The sequence below is a fragment of the Leptosomus discolor genome, chromosome 5 (genome assembly GCF_034619465.1).
Source record: "Leptosomus discolor isolate bLepDis1 chromosome 5, bLepDis1.hap2, whole genome shotgun sequence".
NCBI lineage: Eukaryota > Metazoa > Chordata > Aves > Leptosomiformes > Leptosomidae > Leptosomus > Leptosomus discolor.
Genome location: NC_141395.1, coordinates 57,941,006 through 57,966,648, shown reverse-complemented (window position 1 = coordinate 57,966,648; position 25,643 = coordinate 57,941,006). Strand labels below are relative to the sequence as shown.

The 25,643-nt window shown below is 45.2% G+C and overlaps 2 protein-coding genes and 1 non-coding gene across 4 annotated transcripts in view; 2 read left to right on the top strand and 1 right to left on the bottom strand.

The window, feature by feature from the left end:
• The first annotated feature begins 9,739 nt into the window (after window positions 1-9,739).
• RPL30 (ribosomal protein L30) lies at window positions 9,740-13,654 on the top strand. The gene is made up of 5 exons (XM_086465619.1): window positions 9,740-9,795; window positions 9,886-9,936; window positions 10,880-11,025; window positions 12,160-12,290; window positions 13,487-13,654. The coding sequence occupies exons 2-5, from the start codon at window positions 9,916-9,918 to the stop codon at window positions 13,534-13,536; spliced, it is 348 nt and encodes a 115-aa protein (XP_086321745.1). The 5' UTR covers window positions 9,740-9,795; window positions 9,886-9,915; the 3' UTR covers window positions 13,537-13,654.
• LOC147415556 (small nucleolar RNA SNORA72) lies at window positions 13,126-13,260 on the top strand. The gene has a single exon (XR_015183512.1). It is a non-coding gene; the product is annotated as a small nucleolar RNA SNORA72 (small nucleolar RNA).
• A 1,791-nt stretch (window positions 13,655-15,445) lies between the features above and the next one.
• MATN2 (matrilin 2) overlaps window positions 15,446-25,643 on the bottom strand; it is a 66,869-nt gene continuing 56,671 nt past the window's right edge. For both annotated transcript variants that reach the window (XM_086465075.1, XM_086465077.1), the window contains 5 exons: window positions 22,308-22,460; window positions 18,139-18,210; window positions 17,467-17,574; window positions 17,122-17,217; window positions 15,446-15,545 (listed from right to left, as the gene is read on the bottom strand). In XM_086465075.1, the coding sequence (XP_086321201.1) occupies window positions 15,493-15,545; window positions 17,122-17,217; window positions 17,467-17,574; window positions 18,139-18,210; window positions 22,308-22,460 (482 nt within the window). In that variant the 3' untranslated portion in view covers window positions 15,446-15,492. The remainder of the gene's footprint in view (window positions 15,546-17,121; window positions 17,218-17,466; window positions 17,575-18,138; window positions 18,211-22,307; window positions 22,461-25,643) is intronic.

The following is a 25,643-nucleotide window of genomic DNA, read 5'->3' as shown; positions in this document are numbered from 1 at the left end:
CTGGGGCTGAGCGTGTGGGGTTTTGGTAGGGAACCCAGCCTGGACCAGCCGGAGAGGAGCAGCAGCACTGGGCTACCTGTGCTCACACAGTGTGCGTGATATATGGCGGTGCTGCTAAGTGCAGTGCTCTGTCACGGTGTCCCGCGTGTGTGGGCTTGTACACATGGAGGGGGCTTGGCCGCGCTACTGGCCCTCCCTGCAAATGGGAACAGCAGCGGATGCATCCATGGGACTGGGATGGAGAGACCTCTGGGGTGTCAGCAGCTGGGAGGCAAGAAAGAATCCCTGGGTTGCAGAGTGCTCTGGATTCAGCAGCCACCTGTAACATCCTTACCATCAGCCTTAACGGTAAAATAAAGGCACTATGATTTTTATATTTGCATATAGACAGATCAGCAGATGTCCAGGTGGCTTAGAAACATTCCAAAGCGTAAGAATGAAGAATGCCATACATTTGCATGCATAAGCAGGTCCAGTGTATTTCATTTATTGCACCCATGACATTTTTCATTTTGCTCTTCAAATTTAGAGTAATCACCCATTCTTCTACATAAACATTTTTTATCTGTCCAGAAATTTGTCCAGACAAATCATATTGTCTTTGGACATTTGTTCAGGGTTTGTTCATGTCCTGCAGCCAGGGTGGAGCAGTAGCAACAACTCCAGCCAGGCTGCAGGACATATGGAAATCCTGGACATGTGGTATACCATATGGTATGTGTGCTCTTCCTGTAGCACAAGTGTCAAGTTCTGGCACACCTGGGAAGACCGACACAGATAAGGTGTGTATTGTATGGAGGGAAGGCGTACCCTGGAGCCCTCAGACTCACCGCATGTGCAATGCACACTGAGTGCAGCTCTGTCACTCTGGGAAATCACCTGGCCAACGTATGAGGAGCAACACAGGAGGGAATATACCATGTAAGCCTAACCACACTAACTTCTGCTTCCTCAGCTTGAGTTCATTTTTAGGACACTTTTAAAAAAAACTGTAGGCTGTATCGATTTCTCTGTGCTATAGTTAAGACTTCTACTAGACACTAGACAGTGAAATGCTGGTAACTTTAGCAAAGCACACTGCTGCGTAAGCACAAAAGCAGAAGTGCAAGGAAGGGCTTAGCAACTCACAAGTGAACTTCAGAAATACCTAATGTTCATGCTGCTGGTGTGAAATCCCGACAGCGCTGTGGTGGGAGCTGGGGTGGGTCCCTGCATGGCACCTGTGGGTTCCCTGTACAGCATGGACATGGGTGCCTCAGCATCAGAGGCAGACATGTGTGTGAAGGCACCCAGGCACCCACCTATTGCCGACTAACAGGGACGGGCTCTGCTGCCACAGGTAGGAAAGTGGAAGCATCTGTGCTTGCGAAGGAGTCCCGACAGCTGAGGAAGCTGCCTGTAGACAGCACATATACAAGCAAGGGATGGCAAACATATCTGATATCCCACCTTTCTTCTGTGATGTTCTTTCAGAGAGCAAAGCAAGGAGGCCAGGCTACCAGGACAGACTCATTGAGCACTGGGCACTGAAGAAAATAAGAAAGGGAAAGCTACATTCTGTTCCTTCTTTTGCCTGTGGAGCTTTGTACCCACTTCTGTCTGTGTCCTAACCAAAGAGCAAGTTGTGCAGAGTGCACCTATCATCCATCTTATGAAACAGCGGAGAAAGGAATTCAAGATTTACGAGGCCAGAGAGAGGGAACACGTGTGGGCATGTATTGGCAGCCAAGGGCACTCACCCGGGGCAGGGCTGCTCTGCACTTCATGTTCTCCAAACAGACCTTGGATAAGGTACGGAAATAGGAACGAGAACCCAAGGGCCATTTGGCAGGTGACTCCCAGAAACACTAAACAACAATTTCACGGTCTTCTTCCCTCCTCCCAGGAGGAAAGGAGAAGTCGCATCTTTTCAGCAGGAAGACTGGACACAACAAAGCCGGTGCTGGAGCTGGAGCTAGGTAGGGCCACGGCAGGACAAGGCTGCACCTCAGTGGATCCGCTGTATTGCCACAGACCAGGTCAGGCTTGGACAACGCGTGCCCTCTGCAGACCGTTCAGCACACACACAGTCCCGCGGGATGACCTGCTGCCCCGCAGCTCTTCTGTGCCGCTGTCCTGCCTTGCTGGGAGCACCTAGGTGAGCACCCCTCCACCAAAAGGGTAACGCCACGGGTTACCATGGGGCAGGTTTCATATGCTGGTGTAGATCAAGAGTTCACTGTGCGAACACGAACTGGTGCGTGCTCCCTTCTTCAGTCCTCTGTATGTCCAAGCAAACACCACTGAGGCCAAGATAGGGCTGGCGCCAATGCCAGTTATGCTCAGACTTTTTATTTCTGCTTTCTAGATAGCATGTATCACTGTGTTAGCATGCTCCCCTCTTGGCCAGGGTAAGTGGTAGTGACACACACTTTCCAGTGGAGATGCAGGGTGAGGAGCTTTGGAAGTCAGAGTCTCAGGGTTGGGGTAGTGAGACATACGTGTGAGACTGAAAATCAGATGAAGTTCCTGGGTGTGTGGCAGGCAGTGGGAGAAGGCAGGGGCAGGGAGTGAGGGGGTATGGGAGCAGGGGCTACAGCATCAACACCCACAAGCTATGGCCCATGCTGTACAGAGTCCCCAAAAAATGGCTGCAAGCGATCCAGCGGCTGCAGCACAATGTTGGCAGATGAAAATTCTTGTTAGCCTTCCCAGCCCTTCCCCTGGGCAGGGCACCTCTCCGCAGGCTCCCTGCCTTCTCTAGTCTGAACCACCCCAGTACTGCCCCAAACAAAGGCAGTACCCAAGTAGCTAAAAGTAACTTTTAACAATAAACAAACTAAACAATCACCTTGAATTAGTTATTTTTACAAAGGAAAACTATTTAATTCATGATATCATTTGGGAAATTAATAAAATGTAAACCATGAGTGTTCAGGGATAGCTGTATCTCCACAGGTAAAGCAACAGATACCTATGTCCTCTTATACACAAGCAGAAATACACTTCCAATAGCAAACTTTGTAAAGATTTCTCTAAGGTCCTGGGAATTTTTAAGTTCCCCAGGCCAGTACTAAACGATCAAACTTGTTTCACTCATTCTAGAGCTCACTAGCTGTTAATAATTTTGAATAGTTTAGATGTGATTCCTACTGCAGCTATTACATTTATGTCTACTTTCGGATAGACCCAAATCCAGGGACTTTCCAAATCACAGTACTCTTCCAAACTTTATATTAATAATGAATTTCCTTTTTTAATCTGTGACTCCTTTTCTCAACTCTTTGGCTATTCTGTACAGAAAGGCCAGCACTGAGCAAGCAATAAAATATTCTAAATTGTTTGTGTGGCAGATAATTCAGGCCAAATGTTCCACCAATGCAAATTTGTGTAGCTCCACTGAAGGCTGATTTGTGATGCTGATTTATGAATTGCAGGGAACTGCCTTCTGAAATCAATATTTTTGTTTTGCCCGGGATGGAAATGGCCTCAAAACTTAGCTCCTAGGACATACCTTGTAATTTTCTGGAAAGGAGGGAATCTGAAGTTCTTCTTATCGGACAAATTACTGTATTTAGAAATCTGCACTTGTGGATTTCTGCACAATTTGACCCTTAGAAAATGCAAGTTTCTTGTTGTGCTGGCTCAGTATTTAGGCTGGCTACATATACAGGTATACAAATGCATGTATTTTTATATATATATATGTATATATTTATATATGTGTGTACACACATACTCCTTAGCATCCTCTTCCTGGCTGAAAATGTCTCCAAAGCGTGTAGATATCCAGGTATTCATGATAGACAGTATTTAACCTCAAGATTTTCCCTGTTCCCTAATGAGACAACCTTTCTGCTTTCGGCTATTTTCCTCTACAGCTCTTTTCTTTCCTTCCTGCCTTTCTCATAGCAAAGCTGCTGGAAGGGTGGCCGAGGAAAGGTTTGTGTCCGGATCCAGCAGACCTGTGCATTACTGGGATTCCAAATTCCCAGCTATCTGAAACAAAGAGCTGCGTTTGTTTGCCTGACAATACAGCACACAGTTCGGTGCATGACCCTGTGAAAATCGGATGAGCATGTTTGCATTTGCTGTAAATGCGATGATTATCAGAGAACACAGTCTGTCGCTTTTAATAGCCCTGACAAGTGCAAAAGGAGAAAATAATAGCTGCAGGTGTTCACACAACGTTGTTGTGTAATTCTGCAGAGATTCTGACAGGACTAAAAATGTAAGAAGGACATGACTGTATTTTTGCATATTTTCATCCTGTCAAAATAGTATGCTTTGGTCATATTGGTAAAATAAAGATGTAGGCCTCGCTTTTCAAAAGATCAGTCTTGTTTTTTGAATTAAATCTGATCTTTCAGGGTTAGCATGTGACCTCTGGCACCTGAAGGATAGCTGAAGATATGCTGCCCCTGCCCTGCAGTGCCTTTAGCAGAGGTTACAACCTGAAAGCCCGCCCTGCCCCCCGTCACATCACACAACATTTCCTGGTTCTCTGCTGGTACCGGGTCTGTACCTGTTGTCATCTCAGGCACCCAGCAGCTCTGAGAAGGAGCAAGTCCTAAGCTCTACCCATTGCCTGCTGATGCTCAGGGAAGGGCTGTAAGCAGGGGAACAGCTTCAGATGTTCCTCTGTGTCCCCGGCTGCCAGGGTGATCCCCACTTTCTCTCAGGGTCAGCAGCGCTGCCGCTGCAGCTTTATAAAGATCTCAGAAGTTCAGAGAATTTAACAGAATGATCCATCCTGGGCTGTGCCATAGGGTGTCCACGTGCTGCTCATTTTTTAGACTTCAGTATTATTTTTTCTTCTTTTTTTCTCTTTATCTTCTTTTTTCCAACCTTTTCTCTCAGCTAACTATACATCATCTACAACAGCACACGTAATTACCACACATACCTTTTTTCTTAGTGCCTCATTGTACTGTCATCGGCTTCCATGTCATTTTTTGATAAGCAAAGAGACCACCCTATTAAGAAGCTGTCAGTATTATTACCATTGCATTTGAGGGAGCAACATTTGGTGTTCTGTAACATGGAGAAAAAGTTGCTTTGGGATTTCTCTGCAGAAACGCGTGTGCCTGTGCTGCACGGGAGGGCCCGCATCGGCACCATGCCCAGTACTTCCTCCTTGCAGCTGAAGTGCTGCGAGAGACCCCACGGGTGATCCCAGCCAGCCCCAGCTGTGAAGGACAAGCATGAACTTGCTTGGCTGCCCTGAGGTATGAGTATACCCGGCCACCACGGCTTGCAGTGTTGCTTGCTGATACACTGGCGTCCGTGTCAGTGCTGCCGTGGGAGCTCCCCGTGTTGCCCTTTTGTCTACCCCTCCCCAGCCACACATTTCCCCCCCCAGGACATCCCACTGGCTATGTCAGTACTGCTGTGGGATGCATTACCAAATGAGGCACTGACTTGATGTAAAAACAACTCTGAAAAAAAAAACCCTCAGTGTGGGAATTCCTTCAGCTGCCGTCTCTACTGAAGTCGACGTATCACGAGGTTATGGCCCCAGCTAAAGGATGGCCATTAGACTGTTACTCCAGTCATGACTCAGGATCTGTGATTGAAGGTCCAGACTCAAAGAAAAGAAGGCTTCTTTATGATCTTAGATGTTTTCCATCTTCTAGATCACTTAGAATTTCTCAGATACACTGAGTTGGTTTAATCTTCCTCCAGGCCCAAAATGATGAAGTTGCTCTCTAGTTTTTGGGATAGGTCGATGTCACGGTCCACTCAGTGGACTCGTGATTGTTCGTTTGCTGTGATCTCGAAGTGCAAAATTAAGGCGACCACACCAGAGGGGTTTGCTAAAATCAAACAGTGAAACTTTATTGTTTGCCCGTAAAGCAGCGTGCAATAGGTAAAGAGGGTGAAAGGAAAGGAGAAAGTAAAGGGAAAAGAGGAAAGAGATCAATAGCTACCACTGCGGGTCCAAGGTGTCCCTATGGTCCCAGGTCCAGGCAGTGTCCCGCCAGTCCTAACGATCGTCGTGATCCTTGGTGGGGAAAGCTTCCAAAGTTCGGGTGCTGAGGAGCCCCCTTTTATGCCAAATAGCACCCCTTGCTCCTCCTCCGCATCTCTGCCTCTTCTTGGCTCCATTGACGCTGATCGATCCTTCTTGATAACAGTTCTCAGGCTTGTCCCTGGCACTGGAGAATGGCACAGCACTCCTTCGCCAAAACAGAGCTGTCTTGCCTCCGCAAGGCTCCCTCCTTCGGCTGCTATCTCGCCCCACAAGGTTTCTAGAAGGGAGAAGCAGACAGCAGCATCTCTATCCTTTTGCTCTTTCCTGCCAGATGCAGCTCTCATCCTTGCTCTGTCCAGGGCATAATGACCTTACAAGCCTGGCATTCCATTCCCAGGATCAGTAACTGCTTCTCAGGCAGGCCGCTGCAGACTCATGTCAAGATGTTAGCCTAACTTTCAGAGTCCATATTCCTGATGACAAGGTTGAGACAATGCTGTTTTCAGACCGACTGTTACAGTCGATGCTCCACCAGTGACTTTCCTCACAGTGCTCTCACTCTCCTAATTCATACTGCTAACTGCTGCTTTCTCACACAACCTTATCATTTTAGGGGGGACAGGGAAGGTGGTGAGAGACCTCCTTCAAGACCACTGCTGTCCAGATTTGAATCAAATTATCGCCCTCTCTGTTGGAAACCCTGCCCCTGCCCTCTCACTAGGCCAGCACAGGATAAGGCCAGGGTGGGAATAGCGGTAAGGGAAGAGAAGTGGCCCTGCTTTGCCTGAGTACTCTCCATTCCCTGCATGCTCACCTTCACTGCCAAACTGAGCACCCACATTCAGAGCCCCTAAGCCAGAGTAATACCCGACCCAGCCCGTGAAGGAGTTGATCTCCCTGGCTAAGCGAGGCTGGAGGGGCAGGCAGGAGGGCTGGATGCGGCCACAGTGCCTGCTGTTAGTGCTGGGAGAAGAAAAGCTGCTTTTCCTGAGGTCGCCAGCTGCTCCCTGTCAGTCTCACCATCTTGACACTTGTTTGTTGGAGATGGAGATGTTGTCTGCTTCTTCCCTCCCTTTCTTTTATTTCTGCTGTATCACAGTCTCATTGTGGCGGGGAACTCAGTGGAGGGTGCTTGCGTGCCAAACTCTGCCTGATGTGCCTTCCCCCATGCTTTATTCTTAAACACCTGCATCTCTACTTGCAGGGAGAAGGGAGATTTGGGGGGTGAGAGACAATCCTGACCATTTCTGCATGTATTTCCGCACCGCTCCCCGATCTTTATTCCACCCAGATTTCGGGACAAAATTTGGGGTCCAATGACCAAGTGTCTGTCAGAAAGTTTTTTTAAAAACCCACAACACTGGAAAAAACTAGTTTTACAAAGTCTTCAAGGAGGTATTGCATTCTCTCCTAAATTCAGCGGCGGTTGCCAGGGTACCCGTGAGAACAGCTCCCTCTTCCGGAGCCACCCACGGCTCCCACATTTTGCAAGATAACATCATGGCATAGCCGAAAGGGATCGCACTCAGGACTTGCTGAGGCGCACTGATCTTTATATTCTCTTGTCAGTAATCTCAACAAGCAAGAAAAGATTGATGTTTCACCTGACCACAACCAACCAGGTAAAAGTTTAAAGAATTAAAAGTCACAAATTGACAGTAGGAATAACAGCAACGCACCTGAGTGCTGGGGCACAGAGAGGAAGAGGAACAAGAAAAGAATGAGACATAGAATGGAGTTTACTTTTCAGCTGCTAAAGAAAATAAAAGTTTGAAGTACACTTCAAAATTGATTTAATCATACTCTGTGAAGGGCTGAAAAATATTTTGTTTCAGCAAGTGAAATTGGACAATAGAGACACATCACACTGTTAACATTTTTATAGTATTATTTATATAGTACATATGTTATTTATATGTGCTTAATCTAGAAATTATTCCCAGAGGACTTTACAATTAAAGATGGGGTTTCACCTGGGATATTTAAGCTCCACTTAAGTTGGTGATATTTTTTCTAACATACCTCTATTTCATCTTTACCTCAGTGTTAGCAGCTCAGATCTTAATCTAAGTGCTTAAAGTGATCTGTCAAAACCTAAGGTGGTTACCCAGTGTCTACACAGAAAAAATGGTTGGGATAATTGTGTGCATTTTGACCAAAGGATGCTTGTCGCTGAGAGTGTTAACCTGTTATAAATATTTTGGTAAGGTGTGTAATCATATACCAGAAAACAGTTAGCATAGAGGTAGCCATACCAGTAGAAAGGCGTAACAGTATATTGCTATAAATTGTTTCCCTTATTTGAAATAAGCTCTATTAATACAAGCACACTAGAATAACTGAATGCCACATGTTTTGGCTTGGCTTTTAGTTTGTTGCTCCATATCCCATACCGGAAAAGGCATCAAACTTCCTAAAGCCAAAAAGCACAACACTCTCCCATGCTTGTGCTAATACTGGCAATTCTGGAAAGCTTTTATTCTAGCTTTGTAATTTCGTAAGAAAATGTATAGGCTGGGTTGCCTTTCTGGTGCGGTGTGTCCTAAGAGCATGAAGTCATACTAGCAGAAGACTCGCTGTCCTGCGGGTGGATACCTGGGCCTCTCCTGGGGGGGATGTAACAGAGGAAGCCCCCAAACTCATGCCCCGAGCACCCACATTGCTCACCCCTGCAACACACAGGCAGGTGCGAGCTGAACTGGTGCTTGCTGCTCCTCCCTGCACCAAGCTGGGGCGTGTCTGAGGCCGGACACCATCACGAGATCGACTACAACTATTCTTAGCCTGAAACTGAGAACCTCATGCCATAGCCGTGGTCATAGCCAGCACATGTGTGTTCAGCAAGCTGATGTTCAAGCTGACGGTTTCCAGAGCCTGTGGGGGACAGGAGGAGGTTTCCCTGCACCGTGACTCCAGCACAGCAGAGGACTGGGCTGCTCTCACAGAGGCCAAGTGCCATCGCCCCCAGCACCCTGGGAGCCTTACTCAGGGCATCCAAGGCTGAACGCGCCAACGCAGGCAGCCCCAGGCCCAGAGCTATTCCCAAGCTCAGTGGCACTCTTTGTGCTTGAAATCCAGGCGTTTGCTCAGTCCGGGGCTGCACCTCACTGGCACAGCTTACGTACGTCGGCAGTGCAGAACCGGGGGCAGGCAGGTGCCACCGGGCCTGGCAAAGCCGAGGCGCCGCTGCTTTAGAGAGCCAGTGCGCTCAGCACTGTCCGCGGGGAAACGAGGAGGCACACCAGCATGTGTGCCTATGGCTCCAGCGGCTTGTGACGCCAGATTCATTTACTCCACGCCGCAATGTCCCACATAGCCCTGTGGCCGAAGTGACGGTGCCCACAGGGGCCGGGAGGCTCAGGCCCCTTGGGGCTCTCCCCGCAAGGGGTTTCCTTGATCAGCGCCTGACGCCTCTCGCAAGGCTGTGGCGGCAGAAAAGGGCATTTAAAACCGCTCTGGGAAACGCGGGAGCCTGTGCGGCTAGGGAACGGGCGGGCCAAGGGAGGCGGGCGGCAACTCCGCGCCTCGCCGCCCGCGGGCTGGCAGCAGCCACGGCGGCGGCCCGGCCCCGCCCCGCGCTCGGCCAGGCCCCGCCCCGCGCTCGGCCAGGCCCCGCCCCGCGCTCGGCCAGGCCCCGCCCCGCGCTCGGCCAGGCCCCGCCCCCGCCTGCCGCCCCCGCCGGGGCTGACCACGGGTGGCTGGGCGCAGGCGCATTGGCAGCCGGAGGGAGGGGCGGGTAGGCGGCGCGCGGTTCTCGCGAGAGCTGCCGCGCGGGGATCCGCGATGCCTTGCGGGAGCTCGGCCCTTTCTGGCTGCCCGGCCATCTTGGCGGCGCGTCTCCGGTGAGTGGGGCTCGGCGGGGCGGCGCGGGCGGGCGCGGCGGGCCGCAGCCGGGTGCTAAACGCTCCCCCCCGTTCGCCCTTGTGTTCCAGTTACCGCCCGGCCCGACGCGAGGCAGCAACATGGTGGCCGCGAAGAAGACGGTGAGTGGGCGCGGGCCGCGCCGGGCTCACGTGGCGGTGGCCCGGCCTCCGCCAGCGGCGGGCGCTGCGCGGACGGGACGGGACGGGGCGGCGGAGGGGGGCGAGTCGCGCCGCGTCGCGGGGAGGCGGAATGGACGCCGACATGGTCTGGGGTGGCGGGGGGCCCTGGGCACAGCCGGAGGCGCCGGTCGCGGCCTTCAGGTCGGGCCGTGCCCTTCTTGCCCGGGCCCGGCTTCGCTGTCCTCGGTTCCCTCCTGTGCACTAGCCGAGGCTGCTCGCAGGGCCCCCGTGCTGGCTGGAGGAAGGGGGAGCTGGTGCTGAGTTCCTCGTGCGGGGGTAGCTCAGCTCTTGCATTTCCTGGCACGTTCTTACCTTTCTTTTAGAGCGGCTGTGGCAAGTGTGGGGTTTTTGTTAGGTGATGGTGTTCGTCGTTGCAAGTGCAATTACCTGTTGTCATGAGCACCACCCTCTTCTGTTGGAGTGTCTGCTCATATTGCATGTGATTACTTGTTTCTGCTCACCGATACAACGCTATTAGCCTGCTCCCTAGGAAGACCTACTCCAAACCTGGCTTAGGTTTCCAAGGCAGAAGTAGTATTTAGTAGGATTTGACTAGCCGAGCTTTGATAAAGGCCTGTCAAATACACCCGGATGTTGCTGATTAACATGGATAGCAGCAACAGTGCTTTAAGATGTATTTTGCTATTTAAGATACATGGGTAAGAGGTATTTTTATGAAGTTGGGAAAACATAGTATCAGCAATTCCCTTGTCCACAAGCTTTCTCATACTGATGTGGTAGGCTTTTTCTTACTGCATGTTGCAAATTATAGGGAAGTTATTAAAACGTTGCTTGTATTTGGAATGTCTTCATTTTCCTGTGTGTTCTGCCATTTGTAAAATGTAAAGTAACATACAATAATGCTTTTCTACATCTTTTTCAGAAAAAGTCCTTGGAGTCCATAAATTCTAGGCTTCAGCTGGTTATGAAAAGTGGTAAATATGTGCTGGGGTACAAACAGACTCTGAAAATGATTCGGCAGGGCAAAGCCAAGTTGGTCATCCTAGCCAACAACTGTCCTGCTTTGAGGTAAGATGTATGAAAAAACCAATTCTGTTCAAAACTAAGACAGGTTCCTTGTACAGATGCAGCATATACTTCATCTTAATTGCTACAGTGAATTATTGATGCAGAGTACTTTGGTGGCATATTCCAGAGTGCTGTGAAGTAAAAGTGGTAGGTTGTTTGGTGTATAATAATTTCAGATCTGGATGTATTGAAATGCTTCCAACCTTTTTCGAGCTTTCTAATTCAAAGAGTTCGCACTAGCGAAGATACTGGAAGCTTTTCATACTGTGATACCCTTCCTTAATAAAAGTATAATGGGGCTGAATTCCTGTGGGTTTTTTAAAAGTAGCGTACTGGAAAACAATTTTACAGGTAGGAAAACTGATAAATGACACTAATTTAAAATATTTGACGCACCCAAAATTTTCTGTCCAAGTAAGTTACGCATTTAGGTTCCTGGCCAGTGAAATTGCTTTTTTGAGAATAAAATCTTTACGAGCTTCCAGATATTTTCCTTGCTGAATTTCTGGGCCCTTTTTGTCGTCTGGGCGTATTGACAGATTCAAGAAACCATAAATGCAGAAAACCAAAATTAGATGCTTGGGAAATGACAGGACTGCTACAGTAGGCAGCGTGTTAGTGGGAATCCCAAAAGTGCTTGAGGCATGCATTGACCACTGGAGTCTCCTGGTGGAAATGGGAAGAGAAGGGAATATAGATTGACTCTTCTTTAAAGAAAAATGCACCGTTTCTTTCACAGCTAGCAGCAGTCAGATTTCTGTTCAGCATCTGGCCACTGAGTATCAGCATTAATAATGGTCATTGTTTCTGCACTTTGGCTTTGCTCCTACAACCTTTCAGTAGTCTGGAAGTCCTGAATCCCCTTATTTCCTGTAGAAATGAGCATGTGTAGGAGGAACCTCAAGGATTTGCACTCCAAAAGTGGGTTTGCTGTTAACATACATTCAGCATGCTTCTGGATAAGGGTTCCTGAGCCGCAACAGGGTAGTGATGTTGTCTGGCAAGAACAGATGTGTTTTTCTGGGTGGGAGGGAAAACTGTGTAAGATTTAAGTGTGATTGGAGTTAAATATGCACTCGTGGTATGAATCGGAGTTGTTTGTCAGTACTGTAACAGCACGGTTTTGCATTTCAGAAAATCGGAGATCGAGTACTACGCCATGCTTGCCAAGACTGGCGTCCATCATTATAGCGGCAACAACATTGAACTGGGCACAGCGTGCGGAAAGTACTACAGAGTGTGCACGCTGGCTATCATCGACCCAGGTATGTCTGTCTGACAGTGCAGTGACCAGATGAGTGGTTCCTCCGCTCACCTGTGAGTAGCAGCACTGTGCAAGTAACCTGTAGGGGTGATGACACACTTTGCTGTCCTTTTCCGTCAGGTTTAATTCTTAATTAAAACTTCCTCTGACCAAGATCCAGTTCTTTTGTGAGTCCCAGGTTCTTAGAACCCGGAATTACTGCTGCTCATGTTTGCACAGAGCTCCTTTTACTGCTAAACCCTGTGAGCGTGTGTTTTGTCTACCTGTTGGTCTGTAATGAGGTTTCAGTGGCTGGGAAGCCACTTCGTGTGTCTCAGCCCATCAGCTAGGGTATGAGCTTGTGCAACATTCTGTTTACAGCAGCCTTGTTTGACTGTTCTTAATCCAAGACAAAGGATTGTGAGTTGTCCTGCTTTCCATAATGATAGATACAAAAAGAACCTGTATGCAGGTGGATACTAATCCAGGGTTGAAAATTACAGGAAACATTTTATTTTAAAACTAAGTTTGTGTGTAATTACCACGGTTTGGTAGCATTCTTTGTCCCAGAGAGTTGCTCAGGTTCCTCATATAGATTGCTAATCAGGTGACTTCTCATCCTCTTTCCAGAATCTTCTAAGAATCAATCTTTTGTTCTGTTTATTGACCAAAATGCATACACATAGATTTAATGATTTCTGTAATAATTTACATCAAATGTTCTCCAAGTGACATCGGTTTGAATTTGCTGTTTCCTCAGAAAACTTGATTTAGCTTGCTTGTAGTCAAATACAAACTGTAAACTTAATTTTCCAGATGTTACCTCTAGCTTTGATTTTGGGCGGGGAGGGAACGTACTGCGAATATTCTCGCTGTCCTGATATTTCAGTGATCAGGGGAGGCTAGACATTCGCTATATTAAAACTATGCATTGTGTCCTCCAGGGCTAGATTGTTGCTCTAGTACTGGCTTTGTAAATGCGAGTGACATGTATGTAGTTACCATAAAAATAGTGTGTGTGGAATAGCAAAATAGTTACAAGTGGTTTTTATCAAGCCATCAAAATACATGTTTTTTTTTTCTGAATAGACTGTCTTTGTATTGCATTTAAGTTGTTTTCTAGTTGTGGAATCAGTGGGGGTTTTTAACTTTTTGGCTTATTCCTGAAAACTGATCTTTCTGTGGATCCTCTTGTAACAATGTATTTTTGTTTTACAGGTGACTCTGACATCATTAGAAGCATGCCAGAACAAACCAGTGAGAAGTAAATGCTGTAAAGGTGTTCTTTCCACAATAAAACTGGTTACAGATCTGTTTTAAGAAAAATTTGTATTATACCTTTGCTGGTTTTAGGGAACAAACTATATAAATGAAGATTCATTACCACTGCTGTGTTTCCTGTTCTGTTAGAAATAACCTTCACAGGACAAGACTTGTCTGTTTCTTTCTCTAGAAGTTGAGGATCTTGAGAGGTAAGTGGAGGAAGGCTTGATCATGGCAAGTATGGTGCAAGTTCCCAACAGTCTAGGGCTTCCTTAGTTTTTGGGTTTGGAGTGCTAATCCAAAAACGAGGTGTGGTGTGAGGTGCAGTAGCAAATTTGGAATGTTTGCTGGGGGATTCCAAAGGGTTTACTTACACTAAAGAAATTTATGCTGTTTTTACCAAGTCAGTCACAAACGACTAATGCAAATTACTCCTTTGTCTTTTCCTTCCAAGAGAATATCTATCTGTCAGATGGCAAATAGGATGGCTGCTGCACATGACATATAACAGCATGCCTTCAGTAGGATACCAATTAACTTCTCAAAGCTGATTTTAAATTAGTCCGGTTTTGGTTGGTTGGTTTTTTTTTTAGTTTTTTGAAGATGTTATGTTAGGCACAGATGGGTTGGTGTTCTCAAGTCACTATTGCTGAGGACATTGATATCTTACAGATTTGTGCCTGTTTTCTGTGAGACAGTGACTGCAGGATGTTCATTATTAGAAGTGATGATTGAGGCGCCAGTGCTTTGCTGACGTGCAGTAAAAGAAACACCTAATGAAAATCAGCACGTACCAGTACCCTTGCAGAACTTGCATTCTGTTTGCCAAAGGATGCCAAAGCACAAGGTGCCTTTTAAAGCTTGCTGTTAGGTGTCCATGCACACACCGTATCTGAGATCAATTAATTGAGTTTTGCTGCAGCTGCTTCTGCTGCTGGTACAGAATGGGTGAAGGTGCGTACTTCCATTTGGAGATAGTAAGGAGGCAAAGCAGCGTGTGCCAGAGCGAAGGAGGTGCTGGTGTCTCTACCTATTAATCCACAGATCTGGCTTAGTTCAAGAGATAGTTTAGATGCTGCTGGTTGTGTGAAGCAAAGCTAGCAGGAGTGTGCTGCTGCTGCCAGGGGAGGGAGTAAAACTTCCGGGCCCTTCAGTTGGCCAGAAGTGCTGGAAGCAATTTGCTGGTTTCGTTTGTATCTTAGTGTTTGACAAGCGTATGCAGCTTGTATTGCCCAAAGAATGTTTTCAGAATTAAAATACTATTTGCATTCAGGAATGTTTGAGATTCGCTGAATGCTGACCATGGAACAGTAGGGAGCAGTTGCATGGTCCAGATGTGGTAAGAGAAAAAGTACTTGAAACTTTGGGTTGTGATACCCCGATAACCCTGCAGACTTCCTACTCTGCGCATTGACTTTCATCACAGTTGCAACACGAACGTATAAAGCTGCATTTTTACTTCCAACTGACTTCAGTAGTCTACTCTTGTTTGAAGAATATAGGTGAAACCAGTTGCTGTGAGTGCTGCTTCACTTGTTCTGTTTCTATATAGGTATGTATATAGAGAACTATATATATCCCCACTAGCAGAGTGAGCGGAGGAGGGAGATACACAAAAACAAGCCAAATAAATTCATACCCTGAAAGTACTTCAAAACATGGAGGTTTCACTTCAAAAAATAACAGTATTTTATTATTTTGCATAGCTTATTTCAGTTGTTTAGTTCTGCTTAATTAGAATTTTTGCTAGTTACTAAATCATTTATATATATAAAATTTTCAACACTTCTTATTTGCAATCAATGCAAGACAGAACACATAGTATATAGATGCAGGGATCCAAAATACTCTTCAACTTCAGACACAAGGATTTGTTCCTTTACTTTGAATCAGTTTAAGAAAATAGCTCTGACAAGTTTGTATATATAAATATACAGTGTAGTATACACTTTAAATTTGGATCAGTATTTTAGCCTGTTTTCCAAGTCTTCCATTCTCTTCGTCATTTCTTCCAGTAGACAAAAGTTAAGGAAAGAGAGCCCCAAATGGGATGCATTAATAGAAAACCAGTGTTAGCTGCATGTTTGTTAGGGTCCATAAACTTGCTGGTTTCTCCTCATTTACCCTCTTTGACTCCCAGTAGTTTCTGCTGCAATACTCCCCTGTATTTTCTTGTTCTGCTTTGATGGCTGAGTTGAGAAAGCTGCGTGAAGCTTTACTAACATGTGTACCTGGACGTGGAGTTCAGGCTGCAGCTTATTAAAAAGACTGGTGGTTCTGAAAACAGGCCTTTTTCCTTTTTTATTTTAAAGGGAAGCTAAATATTTATCCTAGTTTAATGCTGTTTAAAAATGTTTTACTTAATCACATGGAAAACTAGGTAAGCTAACACTAGACTACAAAACTGTACTGAGCTCTGTGACTGCTGTGAGAATGTCTGCTGATGATCTTACGTTCCTGCACTGTGGTGGTGCAGCGTCGGGTACTGTTTTTACAAAGCCAGTGGTTTTTGGACAGCTGTGGAGTAGAGCCCAAGCTCTGGGACCTGGGGCGGGCTCCGCAGAACGAAGGAAGCTGTAGCAATGCAAAGCAGCGTACAGCATCATTGCTGATGAGCATCCCCAGCTGGCAGGGATGCTGTGTCTGCTGCAGGAGGCTGACTTGGTACCTGACCACCTCCCCCAAGAGCCATGGTAAGGCTGGAGGTAGGGGACGCTGAGAGGAAGACGGGATCTGGCATCAAGAGAGAGCTCAAGGCACTGAGGCCCACCTTAAAAGGACTAAGTTGCATGCATGCCCCCCACCCCCCTGTCACATTGACAGCAGAAGAATCTAGCCTCTTGCAGGTAAGGAGCAAGAGTGGGAGTCCTGCTTCCGCTGCTTCTGTGGGGACGAGCCTGCCAGTACACGGGGTTTGTGTTTGGTAATGCCTCAGCTGTCTGTCATGTGGAGGGATTACTGAATGCATGCTGGCATCACTGGAGCTGCAGCCTGATGTCTCCCGAGGCATCTGGTGGATGTTACAGATAGTGTAATGGCTACTGTACTAACAGCTCCTTTGAAAAGAGACAAACCGGGGGCGGGGGGAGCTATCATTCTGCAGTTTGATAATTTTATTCTGCATATTATGCAAAATTAATTAGACCTCAGTCCTCTGAATTCCTCTTTGTTTAGAGTATTATTTTAAATGACTCGCTGCATCTGGTGCTTCACCAAGCAGTTCAGAAGGGAAACGTCTGTATTGACTCCTGTAGCCAGTAAATGCTATTCCGATACCATCCGAATAACCCAAAGTAAAGAGTGTTAGTCTTGAATTTGACCAGTCATTTCTTTGCTGACCCTGAAGGTGTTTACTGTTGGGGATTATTAAAAGTTAAGATCCTTATTAATATTTTGTTTCCTTCTATGAAGGAAGGCAGATTTCAAGCCTTACAAGTCTTGCTGCTCAGAGATTAACATTAAGTAGTTGAGCTTTTCATGACAGTACATTGATATGAGCTATGGAGACAGGTTGGACTTGATGCGTTGTAGTTTCGTTTAACCTGCCCCCCTTGTCTTATATGCAAGAAACAGTTATTCTGAAAGGATATATCGCTGGGTGAGTTTTCTTACTTCATTGGTTGCATAGTTCTGGAATGTCACAAGGTTTTCACATTTGCACTGGTCTTTATCCTTTGAAGCTTTTGCTGAAAAACAGAAATGGTCACGCAGAGGCTAAATGCCAAATAAATCAGATGGGATAGTGGAGCAAACGACAAGGAGGACTTATAAATGCAGAGCAGGTTTAATACAGCTTCCTGTTCTCAAAACAGGTCAACATCCAAAGGAATGCTCTGGGGCAGATTTTTGTAAGCAGCAGAAGACAGTACACAACACCTAGGCCTCTATATTCAAAGAGCAGTCTGGATTATTCTAAACAAAGGTAACCTGATTACCTGTTGTTGTTGAGTGAGTGTGACTGTCTTCAAAAAGATACTTGTGGTGTATTGCAAGATTGGGACAGGCAATGACATCTGTGGTGGCTATTGTGGTTGATTCACGTCCTGCAGGAAACCCCCCAAAAGTCTAAAAATCAAACCCACTTCACTTAATTACACAGTATTTTTTTTTACTCACATGCACAGAGTTCTTAATTAGCAACTAATCTCACTGATTGCAGTGAGGATCATTCATGGAGAGGACTAGGTGTACAAAGGTGAGAAGGAACTGAGCTGTTAGGCTGGATTTATAGTATACGTGATTTAAGTTGTGGGTTGCAGAACTGAAAGGGAGTTGTGAAGGTTCCTGTGAGAAACAAGTGGCTGAAAGCTGAACATGCTTTAAAGTATCAAGCACAGTGTTGAAACACAAGTTTCCCCATGGAGTAATTCATTTGGATGGTGTAAGAAGCATGCAGCCATGCGTTGTTACAGTGAATCTCAAATGTTCTGTACAAAGCAAATTTGAATTGCAGAAAGGAGGGTGGCTTGGAGGGGGGTAGGAAGGGGAATGGGGTGAGCGATTCTCTCATAGGCGAATTGTTAGGGTTCTCTACAGAAGGCGGCATGAAGAGACAACTTAGCAACGATCTGGGGAGACAGCAGGACATGCGAGTTGAAACAGCCAACCTGAAGGCTGTGGACCAGTCTTAGGAAGCCTCCCAGATGATGGATCCTGCTGGTGAGCTGACTCTTTCAAGGCTAGTAGAAAGAAATTGCCAAAGGAAATAAGGTCACAAAAGGAGCTGTACAAATGTTCACGTTCCCTAGAAATGGCGATGTTTCTTACCAGTAACTTGGTGTTTCTCCCTGTCTCTTGTAACACACGGAGAATGCCTCATACCTGTGCAGTTTAGAAGAGGTCCAGTGTTGATGGAAACTCCAGGACTCACCTTCAACTCAGACTATCAGAGGAACACTTCCAAAGCCAGAAGTGCTTTACAAATAAGTTGGTATTAGGGAAGCAATCTGAAAGAACAGCAACCTACTTTGTGTTCTTTAGGGAAAATTCTTGTGTGTTTCACTGTCATCCATCAGTCCTTTGGGGTGAACCAAATAAGAATAAAACCTGCTTGGAGAAGGAAGAAATTCACTCTTCTTCAATTTTCTCCTTTATAATGGGAAACTTTGATTAGGGAGTTGGGAGTGTTTAGGTGAGAGGGGCACAGTGGAGTTTATTTGATGCACTACAGTTACAAGCAAAAATACAAGGTTCTAACTCATGAAGCACAGCCTTGAAAATGTAGGAATTTATTTCAGACTCCACATACCCATCTTTTCAGTCAGAGGGTGTCTGGAGAGAAATGGAAACCTATTTTCTATGTAGGTATAACCATGTCGAGTTGTTTGTGCACTACCCCTTTCTTGCCGCAAGGAGGGTAATGTAGAGGCAGCCTTGGTTCCTTAAGAACAGATTCTTTTATAGAAAACAAATGCTTCACCTTCAATTAACTGTGGAGTCCTTAATGACCCAGAGGAGCTGAAGAACATACACTTAACAATGACATGACTTGATCAACAGTGCCAGGGGAGTGGATGGAGTGCCTGGGACTCTCTCCCTGCAAATATGCCCAGAGTTCCTTCAATGAAAGTGAATGTGTGAAGGTAAAATGGGATGGTGCAAACTCTCCTGATAGGCCATGAAGATGTAGTAGGGAGCTGGAAGATGCTTCTGGGCCCCACAGGTTTGTTATAGCTATAGAGATTTCTGTTGGTCTAGTGAATTCTGATATGCACAATAATAAACAGCTGTGCAAAGCTGCACTGGGAAGGAGATGAGACCCCCTGGGTGGGAGTGAGCATGAGGAACAGGGCATGAACAGAGATGAGTGGTTGAGTAAGAAGGCCAGAGTTCAGGGGGCAGAACTACAATATTTATATATATCAAAAAGTGCGTGGGCACCAGCAGGCGGAAGGAACACAGGTTCCGGAGAAGAGTTCAGGGCAGAGGGCTGTGGGATATCACAAGGTAAGGAATGAAACAAACTGGGTAAGGAGTCTAGCAGAAGAATGATCAACTGGGAACAAGGATGGTGCCATTGCTGGTGTAGGCAGGAAGAAACAGGTAAGATGAACCTTGAGTGTTTGACCCTGGGTAATGACTTGCTCTAGAAGTCGTTTAAGAGCCATGGTCTGATGAGGAGGCTGTCTAGGAAGGGCAGAGGAACTGACCTGAAAAGTTTGAGCTTTGGACACTGGGCTGGTATAGACAAGTAATTAGGATTCAGATGTAAGGGACAGGAAAGAAGACTGATAGATATGCTGGTAGAGGTGTGGCAGAAGATCTGCAGTTTGGGATGGGAATTGGGCATTTCAGAAACACTTCTTCAGGCTTCAGAAACTGGTTGGGGCCCAAAGACTTCGGATCTCATCACCTCTGTAAAGCTGTGAATAATCAGACAAGTAGTGACACAGGCTGCTAAGCCCAAGTGAGTCCCTTGGTGAAGTCAGTGCAGTGAACTTAAGTATTCAAATTTGTTGGGGAACAATGCTAAAGTTGAGTGGTTTTAGTGTTATGTTTAGTAACAAAACCTAAGGATTTTGTTAGGAAAAGCCTGTGAGAAAATGTCTTGAAAAACTGGCTGACCATTTGCAGCAGTGATTAATGATCCATAATTTGGAAGGAGAACAGAATGTTAACCAGTGGGCTGCTGAGTACTGTCATCTAATCAGGGCTGGGGTCTTGTGGCAAAAATTAAAAGCTCCCATAATGCACATGCTCAGAGCAGGGGTGAAGAGGCAATCACAATGAGTGCGGATTATGTATGACATTTCTGCAGCCTCGTTAGTGCTTCCAGTCAGATGAGAAATGAACATTAACCAAGGCAATGAATGGAAGCCTTCCGACTGAATTCCTCTTAATAGGAGGCAAAAGAGAAAACCACTTTTTTTTTTTTTTTACTACTAGTCATCAAGAATAATTAATAGTAATCAGCAGCTATCCTACAAGGCTGATGCTTTCTTGCAAAATGAAAGGAAAAAGCCTCACCCCAAAAGAGGTTTTGGAGTGCTTCTGCTTTACTTGGAAACATGCAGCCCATCCACAGCTGGGACTGGGGATGACAGGCTTTGTTAGTGGAGTCCATGAAGTTCAGAGGATCTCCCGTTGCCCTCATGGGCTGTAGCCTTAGAAGTCCTCAGCTAAGGACCAAGGCTGGAGTAACAATGAAATTACTGGTGTTGCAAAGGAGGGGGAAAAAATAGGCTGCAAACCAAAGCAGAGGGGGGGGGGGGCGGGGGGGGAAGAACTTTCAACTTGTGTAACAGGCTTGGAGACAGAATTTCTGGTGGAGTGAGTTGATGAGTAATAGGTAGTCCTGGAGTGTCCAGAAAAACAAGGCTGGGTCAGTCCTCAGTTTACAGGTGTGAGGCATTGCCTGTTGGTGAGAGAGGAGGAGGGCAGAAGCTGAGAGGCACCAGCTCTGCCGTTACTAGAGATGCAGTCTAGAAACTGCCACAAAGGGGCAGGATTTACTTATTTTTCATGCCAAGTAAAGTTAAAACCCCAAACACCAAAAAACCCAAACACAATCGTGGTTGCTAACCACCGCTGTGGGTACCTGAAGGATGCATTTCCATCACCGAGCTCTGGGGGTTGCTAATGAGTGAGAATTACACCAGTTGCCAAATAGTTTTGGCTTCGGTGTCTCCCCAAGCTTTTAAGATGACATGCTGTCATCAGCAGATTATCTGCCTAATGAGAAGGTTAATTGAACAGACTTGGTTTCATGTTACCATAGCATTTTGTATTTCAGAAAGATGGAACTAGGACTTAAGACTGAGAAAAACACAAAGAATCTACAAGCTAGGAAACATTCTTTTTTCTTCAGATTCTTCCTTCACATCTGTATGAGGAAGAAATACACGGCTGCTTGCTGCCAATTTTACACAGCACCTTTAAAGACGAAAATAAAACCTATTTCCATTTAATTGCAAGAAAAACAACCAAAGAGAAGCTAGTGAAAATGAAATCATCTTGCACAATTCTAGTGCTATGACTAATATTATTCACAATGACATTTCTGAATTTTGCTCCAGGTACCAATTTGAACGTACAAATAATATTGTGTCCTGGCAATGTGTGAGTGGGAAGAGACATGCTGTCCTCTCTGTGGCTGAACAGCTTTCGTCCCAGCTCACATTCCCCCTTCCCCTTGCAAAACTTTAGCTGGGAATGTTTATATAGAAGCTCTTGGTGCCAGAGTGAGGAAGGGTGCTTTCTGGAACAAACCTTCCACATTTGTGGAGCAAAACTTGGTGCTTATGCATACCTGAGACCCACTCTTTAGTTGTAAATGTATATACAATAAACTATTTTTAGTCTTCTATAAATATGCACAACTCCTGATGATTTGTTTTGCTGTGGTATAGGCTTTTGCCACTGGTCTTAAGAGTATTTTTTTGTTCTCATTAAGGCATTATAAATCCCTGATTATTTTCCTACATTCCTAATGAAGTAGATCGTGTTTCTTTAGTGGGGTGGGGTTCAGTGCATGGCTGACTTAACTGTAGAAAAAGAAAGGGGAAGGAGCAATTGATTCCTCAGTTGTGCACAGAAGCGTACATTTTATGCAACCTTTATGAAAATAAAAGATAGTTATTATATACCTTTACCCAGTGATAGATCTAGTCCTCACATGTTAAAGGGCAGAAAAGCCACAGCGAGTCACTTACGTCTTGCAATGTCTGACACCAATGATCTATGACCTTTACTATGACAATAGTTGTCCTTTTAGGCCTGCAAAAAATCTCTAAGCATTCATTCCTCTTCTGTCTCAATGAAAGCAGAATACTGTTACCTTCACAGATTTGCACTCTTAGCTCTTCACTTATGTCCTCCATAGCTGTGAAATCTTCAGCATAGAAGAGATGTTTATATGATGGCTCAGAAGCAATTTCCAGCAGTTCTTCCTCAATTGCTTTTCCTATTCCAACGGCATAGATAATTATACCTACATTCAAAAGAAATTGCAAATAATTATTATTACATCAGCAGTTCTAAACCCTTATTCCTCCATGAAAGGAAAATATGAGCATTAGTCATTTTAGAGAGAGAGAAAGGCAGAGCACAAGAAATGTATATGCTGTGTAACTTCAAAATTGGTTTCGAACAGACTTAATATGCTTTACTTATTGAGAGATGTGTAGAAAGTCGCTGCTTTGCTGTAATTTAACAGATAGTTTTTCAGTTAAAGAGATGACAGTTGCCTGGCCACTACTGATAGTAAATGAACCCAGAAAGAGTAATGCAAAACATCTAAGAGAATCACATAAGTCAGCCTCACAGCTGCACTGAAAGTTCCTGGTTTGTGTGTGTCTGTGTCCTGGAGTGTGCACAACAAAGCTAATTACTGGGCTGATGGGCAGTCCTGTTATGTATTAGCAAATAGGGCAGAATCCTGAAAGATGGCAGTAATTTTTAAAGAAAAATAGTGTTTCTTTGAAATCCTCAGAGCACATTGAGACTAGATTCTTGCACTCTAAGGGACGCTAGTGGGCTGGGAGGCACTGCAAAGGCACCCAGACCTACGAGGGCAAGAACAGGGGTAAAACCCGATTTGTGGTGCTAGGAGAGAAAATAGCCTTACAACAGGGATGTTCGGGACAAGCATTTCCCCAGCAGAGGTGCCAGGGAGAAAGTAAATGAGGATTTGTAGTTTTCTTCACTCTGAAAGTGGGGAAGGAGGAAGTGGTTCACAGCCCTCTCACCAGACAGATTTTAAACAAGCAATGAATACAAAACATAGTGATCTTCAATATCCTGCTTGTCAGCAGTTATTTTTTAATTCTCATGAACATATGATCTGATACAACATTTCTCTTTACATCAGTTCTGGCTTAGAAAGCGCCCACAACTAGTACTGATTTTGTGATTCATAATACAACTATTAGCTTTATAGTATTTCAAGCTCTTTTATAAGATTCAAGAGCAGAAGCTGCCTTCCCAGCTGGTTGGTTTCAGATAAAACTTAAGATGAAGAGGTTTGATATCTCTTTATTATCACAGGGTAGTAACAGCTACACACTCACTGAATTGCAACTTTAACCTTTTTGCTGAAGAATCCTGGGCCTGATAACATCATAAAATATACCTTTTCCAACTCTTTAACATTTAACGTAAGCATCTCCTCACTTTTTTGATGTGAATCTGGCTACCATTGCACTTTAGCCAGGGAATGGAAACATTCACCAGAAGCTGATCCAATTTAATGAATGGACCACTCATGCTGAGGTCTGTTGCTTTTTAAAGACTTGGAGATATCAGTGATAAAGCATTCAAGGCCAATTTTATATTCAGCGTTACTGCATTGCCTACGCTGCAATTACACAGGGGATGGATTTGGCTTGTAGCATTACAAATATCAGTATAAACAGTCCAGAGCTGAGGTTTCATTCAGCAAGTAAGCAAGGTTGGCTTGTCCCTCTTTCCCTCTTCAGTCCCGTAAATCTTCCATGTGCTTTCCCAGATCTCACTAGTTAGTTGGGTTTGTTTTTAATATTTTAAACCCCACTTTGTTTATCTTTCATTTTAATTGTGCCCTTGTGTCATGGTTTAACCCTGGCCCGCAACTAAGCACCACACAGCCACTTGCTCACTCTCCCCCCTGGTTCATTAACCCTTCATGCCCCACGTTGGGTGCCAAAAAGGAGATTTAACCTTTGCTGAAAAGTAATTTATATGTTGTAGGAAGTAAAGTAGCAGGAATGACCCGAACTGCCAAAGAGTGATTTTCGCAAGGAACCAGACGAGTGCAGCGATGACCCAAACCAAGCCAATGCTGGTGCCCAACAATTGAACATACTACTTCTCCTGTCCTGAACACTCATCTTGATAGATGGGACCCAAGTTTTAGACTGGGGGGAGTGGAAGAAGACTATCTATCTGCTAAAGGACAAGGGATAGTAGTTAATGAGAATGTATAAATCTCTATGCTGGAAATAAAGATGCTTTAAGTATGTAGCTTAAGTTCTAAGTATCGGTAAGAAGGAATTTCAGTAATGAGAATTAAATACAATGAAATGGTTAAAAGATGTGCATTAAATTATGTGGTACATGAGCGTAACACAAATGGTATGGAATAAGGGGTGGAGATTGTAATAGGTCTGTCTGAGATGGAGCCCTCATTGTGCTGTGTAGTGGTAGCTATAAAGGTGTTGCTAACACACCAGTGTTTTGACTACTGCTGAGCAGGGCTCACACCGCATCAAGGCTGTCTCTCCAATATTTCCCCAGTAGGCTGGGGGTGGGTAAAAAACTTGGGAAGGGATATAGCCAGGACAGCTGACCCAAACTGACAAAAGGGACATTCCATACCATATGACGTCTGCTCACCAATATAAGCTAGAGAAAAGGGGAAGAAGGCAGGGGCATTTGTTTTACGTTTGTCGTCCAGAGCAACCGCTTCACGTACTGGAGCCCTACTGCCCAGGAAGTGGCTGGACATCGCCTGCTGATGGGAAGTAGAGAATAAGATCTTTTGTTTTCCTTTGCTTCCACACGCGGCCTTTGCTTTTGGTTTATTAAACTGTCGTTATCTTGACCCACGTGCCTGTTATATTTTCTCTCTCCTGTCCAGCTGAGGGGGGCAAGAGTAATAGAGCGGCTTTGGTGGGCACCTGGCATCTGGCCAGGGTCAAACCACCACACCTTGTTAGAACATACTCTTCTCAAATCCATGGACATTTTTCCCTTTTCTCCTTACAGAAGGGTATCCTGAGCAATGCTATACTACCCATGTATCAAGTTGTGATTGATATATGAAGTCAATAAAACAAGAACAGAAAAAAGATGTGCAGCATCTTCTAAAGTCTGACTGTTTTCTCTGTGTTATGGGCTATCAGCCATGGTTCTTAGAGCAGTTTCTCATAAAATAGAAAATATTTTCAAAAGAAAAAAGGGAGCCTTTATTTTTTTGAAAAGTTTTGAAAATTTTCAGTTGACTCTCCTAAACAGCTGAAAAGTTTCTTATTTGTGGTATAGGTTTCCTAGAGGATGGATTTCTGTTCAGACATATTCTAAATTAAAAATCACCAGTTTTCAGTTACCTTTTAGCATATCATCTGATAAGGCACATAGAAACAGAAAGATAGACAGCACAAAAGCTATATCCTTTTGTAAAGAGGACCCATCTTCC

Bases quoted from the DNA above. Each gene is read 5' to 3' on its own strand.
- RPL30 (XM_086465619.1), top strand. From the start codon at position 9,916: ATGGTGGCCGCGAAGAAGACG. The intron at 9,937-10,879 runs GTGAGTGGGCGC...CATCTTTTTCAG, and splicing joins TGGTGGCCGCGAAGAAGACG to AAAAAGTCCTTGGAGTCCAT. The intron at 12,291-13,486 runs GTATGTCTGTCT...TTTGTTTTACAG, and splicing joins GCTGGCTATCATCGACCCAG to GTGACTCTGACATCATTAGA.